Source organism: Nanorana parkeri, unplaced genomic scaffold (genome assembly GCF_000935625.1).
Source record: "Nanorana parkeri isolate BGI_ZX_2015 unplaced genomic scaffold, ASM93562v1 scaffold1183, whole genome shotgun sequence".
NCBI lineage: Eukaryota > Metazoa > Chordata > Amphibia > Anura > Dicroglossidae > Nanorana > Nanorana parkeri.
Genome location: NW_017307451.1, coordinates 168,744 through 176,799, shown reverse-complemented (window position 1 = coordinate 176,799; position 8,056 = coordinate 168,744). Strand labels below are relative to the sequence as shown.

Below are 8,056 nucleotides of genomic sequence, written 5' to 3'. Positions count from 1 at the left end.
CAGGGACATTTTCTTTGCTCCTCGTTGACGCTCCTCTCTGTCCTGTTTATATATGAAGGCTGTGGTGGACAATGAAAACTGTATCCGGAGTACTACCTGCGACTCTGCACGGTGTTCAGCTGGTGCTTCAAGTTGATGGCTTGCTTCAGTAGACCCTCAACGCTCTTAAAGTGCACGCTGCTGAAGGTCATACTTTTTACAGCACTGCGGCAAAATAAAATATTTAATAGTAGGTAAGAAGCATGAAATGAGGCACCATTTATATCATCAGCCTAATGATTTAAAAAAATGATTTACCTTTCTGCAGAGAAACCCTACAGGTCACTCAAATACGTAAATGACATTAGCTACAGAAAATTGTGATAGATGGTGTGATATAAAGCTGCTGTAAGCCAGGTTTACACAACTGGTCTGAATAAGGCACTTTCGGATGCCTGGCCTGCCACAGAGTTTATCTTTATGCCACTCCCAACTCCTTGTACAATCCTGCTAATGTGCCAGTTTGAGGATGTTTCTAAACACCAAGTATAATGGCCAGCTGACTGAGTCCCATCACCAGCATTCTGCAGCATGCCCTACAGCAGGCGTAGGCAAACTCTGGCCTGTGGCTGCCAAAATCGTGCAATGCCACATGGGATTTGTAGTTCTACAACAGCTGGAGGGCCGAGAGTTTGCCCACCCCTGCCCTATAGTGATATCCATACTCAGCATTTTGGCTTAGTGACTATTGTGTGCGCGCGCGTGTGTGAGAGAGACTCTCGCAAAGTAACAATGAGGCAGCAGCTACAAAGCCAGTAACCAACCCTACAATAAACAATTTTATGAAATGCTTATAAAGTTGCCGTCACATTGAAAATATACTGGCCATTTATAGTCCATCTAGATTTCAAAATAAATATAATTTTCCGGCAATATAGATTCGGATTATTAACACCGATTTATTTTGCCCCAGTTTATTTGACAGAAGGATCATAGACCACTATCTTACTTTTAGAAGATAAGTAACCATCAACCATGAATGTCATGTCCAGAAATGAACACATCCCAGGACCCAGCTAGCCAATGTATAATCTGGGGTCATCTGTCAAAAAGCCTGTTTCTTGACATATTCAAAGTGCCTGCGGGCTCTCAGACTAGACCGATGGGCTCAGGAATTCTGCATGGATTGTTTCACCCTCTATTATTCTGTACGTTTTTTAGGATGATAAATTAACAGCTGTACCTGCAAGCATACTCCACTGTGTAAATGGATCCTTGGCTCTGTTCTTCCCAGTTCTGCATATCAGCCTGTAATATATCAAGAATTGTTTTGTTAAAATAGGGGGAACGTGAACTTCTCCCATATAGCAAATGAAACTAGACTAATGAAATCAAATGAAAAAGGCCTAAATTCAGCAGCACCTCAGACTTGCTTCTATGCCCACCTTGGTAGCTCAGCATTAGCATACATACAATCCTCTCTCAATGTATCAAATGTAAATATCAGAAAAGGTTACCCATGTTGGAAGACAAAAATGTGGCTTTGATCACATTACCAGGGGAGAAATTAATAGGACTTTGACTTGCAATAAAAATATAAAAAGTAGTATTAAATGCTCCATTTCTTTGTTAAATATTCAGGTTACATGGAATACATTACCAATCCCCAGTACAGTGATACCTTGGTTTACAAGTAACTTGGTTTGAGAGTGTTTTGCAAGACAAGCAAACATTTATGAAAAAGTTTGCCTTGATATACAAGCAATGTCTTGCAATAAGAGCAAAATTTTGTAGAAAAGCGCCACCGAATAAGGCTGTAGCAGTGCGAGCGATGAGTCTGTTTAACGACAATGCAAGGTCACATTGAATAGATTCCTTGTTAAGGTTTCACGAAATGAAAAAGATTCCATTGAGTCAAGGGATAGCAGTGATTCCGTTAGTGATAGTGAAAGTCGTCCTACACAATAATCCTCCTCTCTCTTGTCCCCCTCACACCAGCCACGAAGGTACCGGTAATTGGCTTATTTTTCTTTATATTTTGTACAGTATTGTATTATATTACAGTATTGTAATCATTTTTATATGAATATTTTTGGGTTGTGGAACGAATCATCTAAATTTCCATTATTCCCTATGGGGAAATTCGCTTCGATATACAAGCGCTTTGGATTACAAGCATGCTTCCAGAACGAATTATGCTCGTAAACCAAGGTATTACTGTACAAAAGTATTTGGGCAAAAATGTACAAAAAAAAACAACACACCGCTTCCCCAAACAACTGGGTAGGAGAGCATGCGTTGTATAGTAAACATGCAGTTGCTAAAAAAGGACTGTGCAGGGGCGGGGAGTGGTTTGCCATGCAGCTGAAACTATGCATGAGAGTCATCTGTATGTGCTAGCTGGCAGTACGCACGCAAAGGTGCCTCCATGGGACTCCTCCAGGGGACAGAGCCAACCGTGAACAGGGGCAAGGGAAGAAAACTTGAAGCTTATGAACACAATTCAACCACAGGCTTAAAACGAAAACCACACAGCAAAGATGGTAGGTCATGAGGTCTGCAGAACTATATGGTTTTTACTTCTGTGGGTTTCATAACACTTTAAAGTTTAAATCTAAAAAATAAATTCAAGTACCTTAACTATTAACAAAAATGTATCTTATTTGTGTATCACTCAGCAGTAGATCCTCAAATCATCTCTGAATTTGTGCCTACACTGTCCTTCCTTCTGAGGGGGATACTTTTGTTCCCCATGGTCCCTGTGTGGGTTGTAAATACGGCTGAAAACAACTAAATTGATTAATCGATAATAAATTGATGAGAATAGTTGTTAAATATTCTCATCGATTAGTTGGTTGGATCCACTAGCTCTCTTCTCCATGCTGGAAAGAGCACAGCAAGCAGCGGGTGGGTGCAAAACAAAGCCTGCTATTGCAATTTAAAATGGCCAATAGCAGGCTGGTTATTGCACCAGCCCACTAGAGCTGCAGCTAACGATTATTTTCAAAATCGATTAGCCAAATTAAGTTTAATCGGTTAAAAAAAAAAAAAAAAATTTTTAAATGGCTCCAGTGAAGGGACTACTAGTTTGTATTGAGATTGTAGTCCATCACAGGAGCAAGCTTGGAGCGGTGGAAGTAAAAAAGAAAGTGTGGTGTACAATATAGTGAAATGGAAAGTGTAAAATTATAAAGCAATGAATGCAGAACGGCACCGACTATAGAGGACTACAAATCCCAGCAATAGTACATTATACAGCGCAATGCAGACTACCACCAGCTATAGAAGAATACAACAAATCCCAGCAATAGTACATTATAGCTGGTGGTATTCTGCATTGCGCTGCATAATGTACTATTGCTGGGTTTTGTAGTCCTCTATAGCCGTTGGTATTCGGCATTGCGCTGTATACACTATTATTGCTGGTATTTGTTGTATTCCTCTATAGCTGGTGGTATTCCGCATTTCGCTGTATAATGTACTATTGCTGGGTTTTGTAGTCCTCTATACAGCGCAATGCAGAATACCAGCAACTTGCTTCTGAGATCGGGCCTGTCTATCAGCGGCTGTCATCCCCCCACACCTGCTACTCCTTACCTTCTCCCCACGTCCCTGTTCCGATCGTGGATGTGGGCAGGCGGTGAGCGTGTGGATGCGGGCGGGTCTGGCAGCAGCGAGTGTGAGGTGGGGAGGGGGTGCGGTGCGCAGCGTGTGTGAAGCCATGAACAGGGCCAACTAATGGGAAGCCGATTAATCGATGATTGAAAAAGTTGACAACTTTTTCCATAATCGATTTAGTCGATTGTTGTTGCAGCCCTACAACCCACTACCTGCTGTATTTACATTCAGCTGCCATCTACGGAGTCTTGCCACTGGCAGTTGTCATTCCCGGGCTGAAGCTATTCAAGCGCCGTGTGCTTACAATACAATTATTAAAAACAACAAAAATAAATAATTATAAAAAGGTGGGGGGAAAAAATCATTTTTAGTTTCAGCTTGACAAATTGTGCTGCGGGAGGTATGTTGCAGTGCCATCCATTTCAATGGCACCCCAAATGCTCTTCCCACCTACAGTGTGAGTAAACTAAATGTGAGATTGTAGTCCATCACAGTAGTGAGCTTGGTGCGGTGGCTACTTTAGAAGAACAGTGTCATCACTGTGTATCTTATTTGTGTAATAGTTAAAGTCCTTGAATGCATTTTTAAGATTTCACTCCCGAGTTTAGTGTCACTTAAGGAGAACTATGGGGTCAGTGTTTTTCCCCATAGTTCTCCTTAGGGTAACGGGAGGACACAAACTAGCTTCCTCCCGAACCCTAAGCTCAGTACACCGCGAGCTACAGCGCGCGTTATACTGAGACGCCGCAGCGGATATACAGGTCGGCTTAGAACTATGAGGTGAGTGGAAATCACTCATCTCATAGTTCTCCTTTAAAGGATGTCAGAGAAAAAGACAAACTAGTTCACTTCAAGCACAGGTGGTCAATTTGAATGTATTTTATAATAAAAAGGTTTTCACATTTGGATATGGTTATCAAACACAGGATATTAGTAATTACATCAACAGGTTGAAAGAAGCATCTTTTCATCGAGTTCAACCATTAGCAAAAAAAACATTTAAACACAGAAATACACCAAAAATAACTAACTAAAGAAAAGACCTCTTCCGAACACTCTCTGAGTGTTGCAGTTTCCCTGCTGCTTCATGTTCTTTCAACATTCCTAATGGCCAGTGAGGCATGGTATTATAGTGATTGGCTAGTATGAGGTAGTGGTAAACTCGAACACCACATGGAAGCAGTGGAGCCTGTAAGAGTGGCCGGGGATGCTCTCATAACAGAAGGGTATTAGTTGCTGCAACCACAAATACAGGCAATTACACCTGTGTGCATAAGCGCTTATATGTAAATGATGGATTAGGGATTCCTGCTTCAGGAACTTACAGGTGTAAATGGGGCCTTACTGTAGGTGTATTTCTGTGTGTGAGTAAATGTGTGAATCTGTTGGTCCTGTATTATTCAAATTAAAACCTGTGGGGAAAAAAAAAAAGAAACCCCGCCCCCCACACACATATACTCATGTATACATACCAACATCACTCTCAGAAATCTTGACAATACACACACACACACACAAACCATCACAAAAAAAATACTGACAATGATATACCAAGAAACCATCACAAACACGGACATTAGAAACGCACGCAGACTAATACTGGTATTGTATAAAGTTAAATTTTATTTTGAAGTATGAAATTTGACAAGTGGCCCTCATGGGAGAAGAAAATTTGTCCAGCGGCCCCCGAGTGAATTGAGTTTGAGACCCCTGCTCTAAAGTGTACATCTAAAATACTGCACAGAATGAACTGCATATAACCAAACTGCTAAGACAATATGAAAGTTTAAATCTTTCTGACTTCAGGGCTCTCTGAACACATATACGAATACAAAAGCTATAGGAAAAGCACTCTCACCTTGTGCTGGGCCAGCTCCGGTAATGACCTTCGTACATGTTCCTGCAGGCGATACAAAGCCACTGAAGGCTCATTGGCGAGGACATACATACTCTCAGTAAACTTATCTGTGACTGAAAAAACAAAACAAAAGAGCATAATGTGACTTCTGAGGAAAAGAAATGAAATGTTCCATTACTAAGTGGAAACCCTTTTTTCCATGTATCATGTTTTTTTTTTTAACACATACACACACACTAATCTTTAGAGAAAAACATGTTTATTTTATTACATACATTTATGCCCATTAGCCTAAATTAGGAGCCAGCAGGTACATTTAAATCAGCCGTCTAGAAACTGTCTGTACTGACACTAGTAGAGGAGGCTCAGAAATGTTAAAGCTGAACTCTAGACAGACATAAAAGACACAAATTAATGCAGCTGTGTATTTATTAACACATCATGAAATGTATTTTTGAAATTTAAAAGTATGTGAGATTTGTCTTGGTTTCAGTCTCTTGTAGGGATGCACTGATACCGGTTTTTCGGTATCAGTGCCAATATTTATGTTTCGGAACTCGCCGATACCGAGTGTCCCATTAAGGTATCCAGGCGGCGTGTAAGGACTCGGCACCTGGCTTCCTGATTAGCATGGAAGCCGTCTCTATGCTTCCTCGTCACTAAGTGGTCGAAGCTGGCCATTACACGGCTCCCGGGTTCCCGACTGGCTGGTAAGCCGGCTCCATGGGAGCATGAAGCCGGCTTTCTGGCCAATTAGAAAGCCGGGAAATTACTCAACGTCCAGCTTCCCGACCAATCAGGAAGCTAGGCGGTTCGTCATTACACTTGGCCCGGTTTCCTGATTGGCTGGGGAGACGGCTCCATGCTCTCTCATAACCTAGTCACGAGGTAGCATGGAGCCGGCTGCCCGGTCAATCAGGAAGCCGGGCAGCGTGTAATGACTCGCTGCACGGCTTCCTGATGACAGAAGCTCAGGTATCGGGCTACGCATTGGAGCCTTTTGGCAAGTACGAGTCCAAATACGGTACGGCTTCAATAATGGTATCGGTGCATTCCTAGTCTTGTGCAGTCCGTGTACGACAGAGCAAAGACAATCAGTTGTGCTGCAGTGCAAGCAGCACACTGATAGGAGGAAAGAGCATAGAGCCAGAAAGATTAACTCATTAGTCTACTGCATCTCCTTTCACTGTCTGTGCACCCGAGGGCATCAACCAGTGACTCATCCCTCCTGGCCGGCAACTGAATGGGGCTAGGGTTGCATAACTGGTTGATAGGATATTAGCGGCCATGTGTTCTAGCAACTAATAAGCAGAAAGCTGTCACATTCATGAGAGCTTCCAGCACATACATGACTTTGAGCACTAGGGTCTCTCTGTATACCAGATCAGAGTTAGTCTTAATGACCGCTATTATTCTAATGTGTAAACTGGTAATTGTATATATTTTTTTTTAATCTGTCGCATCCATATAGTGACAGATTCTTAAAATGGTGCTATAAAGAACTAACTAGACCTGTCGAAAGTGATGGTAAAGCTGGCTGTTGGCAAAACGAAACTGGTGGCGGGTCCTTTTTTCAATTTGGCACAAGACCTTATTATTTTGGGTTTTTTGGCATTTTAATGTGTGCAAACAATAAAATCATTCTGACAACGAAAGCGTTAAACACCATTCTAATGTGCAGCAAAGGGGTTAAACGCCATTCTTATGTGAACTGGGTACAAGGCTCCCAGTTCATGTTTGTGCATAACAGATTGAATAAATGGTATCATAATACTCAAAAGAGTTGTATAGCACTTACTTCTCTGAATAATCGGCTTCGCCATCGCTTTACCCCTTCCAAAACACTACTGGCTCACCTTTTTTCACCTTAATCTGCATCTCCTGTTCCTCCATGGCTTGAATTTAATCAGTGTACCGCCTCTATACGTCCGGGTTACCATGGGTCCGTCACTAGCAGCTGTCCGGGTGCAGTGGGATGGAAGGTTCCGCCTGTACAGCAGTGCACGGCGATGCTGTGGTGTTTACACGTCGTGTGTATATCAGTCTGCACTGCTAGCCTGGGCTGCTTAGCGCTTCAATCGCACGATGACCCAGGCAAAAAGGCTGCACTACAACTCCCAGCATGAAGAGCTATACACAAAGATCTAATGATAAACAAAGATACCCCATGCAAGACAGAGAGAGAATCAGCCAATCGGAAGACGTCTGGGCGTTGTCCAATCGGGAAGCCCCTGACACCCATCCTTCAGGAAGTGTAGGCTTGCAGCTGTGAAGAGGTGCGTGATGCGAATTTAACTCGTTCAGTGCTGAAGAAGTAGAGGGGACACAGCAGAGGACTGTGGCAGGCCATTGCACGGGTGGGTAACTCCACGTGACTCTGTTCTACAAGGGAGGATGTGAGGAGCAGAGTAAGCCTCTGTGGACTGCCATTGACATGCAAAGAGCTGGGGAGCAGACTATAGGGTAGCAGCTCCAAACTTTACTGCAGTAATGAACCACGTATTCTTACCGGAATATTAACTTCCTAGGTTGTAAGCATTGTTTACTGGCACACCGTGCAGGACTGGTGTTAGAATTTTGATTATTTACCCCCCCCCCGCT

The 8,056-nt window shown here is 42.6% G+C and overlaps 2 protein-coding genes across 5 annotated transcripts in view; one reads left to right on the top strand and one right to left on the bottom strand.

Moving 5' to 3' along the window:
- On the bottom strand, positions 1–7,447 carry BORCS8 (BLOC-1 related complex subunit 8). 2 transcript variants are annotated; one of them, XM_018568414.1, is made up of 4 exons: positions 7,254–7,447; positions 5,456–5,568; positions 1,223–1,287; positions 1–204 (listed from the first exon to the last, which is right to left on the bottom strand). In XM_018568414.1, exons 1-4 carry the CDS (start codon positions 7,276–7,278, stop codon positions 93–95), a joined length of 315 nt encoding a protein of 104 aa, XP_018423916.1. In that variant the 5' UTR covers positions 7,279–7,447; the 3' UTR covers positions 1–92. The 2 variants fall into 2 exon arrangements, with proteins under 2 accessions (XP_018423916.1, XP_018423915.1); XM_018568413.1 differs by having other exon boundaries at positions 7,312–7,447.
- Positions 7,448–7,647: 200 nt separating this feature from the next.
- RFXANK (regulatory factor X associated ankyrin containing protein) overlaps positions 7,648–8,056 on the top strand; it is a 22,188-nt gene continuing 21,779 nt past the window's right edge. Inside the window, exon 1 of one of the 3 annotated variants that reach the window (XM_018568418.1) lies at positions 7,648–7,731. The gene's annotated coding sequence lies outside the window, so the exon portion shown is untranslated. Of the gene's footprint in view, positions 7,813–8,056 lie in introns of all 3 variants that reach the window. The other 2 variants (XM_018568415.1, XM_018568416.1) reach the window with 2 other exon arrangements.

Excerpts from the sequence above, each read along its gene's own strand:
- BORCS8 (XM_018568413.1), bottom strand. The coding sequence starts at position 7,348 with ATGGAGGAACAGGAGATGCAGATTAAGGTGAAAAAAG. Across the intron at positions 1,288-5,455 it reads CGGAGCTGGCCCAGCACAAG|GCTGATATGCAGAACTGGGA; the intron begins GTGAGAGTGCTT and ends GATATATTACAG. Across the intron at positions 205-1,222 it reads ACAGTGGAGTATGCTTGCAG|TGCTGTAAAAAGTATGACCT; the intron begins GTACAGCTGTTA and ends ATTTTGCCGCAG.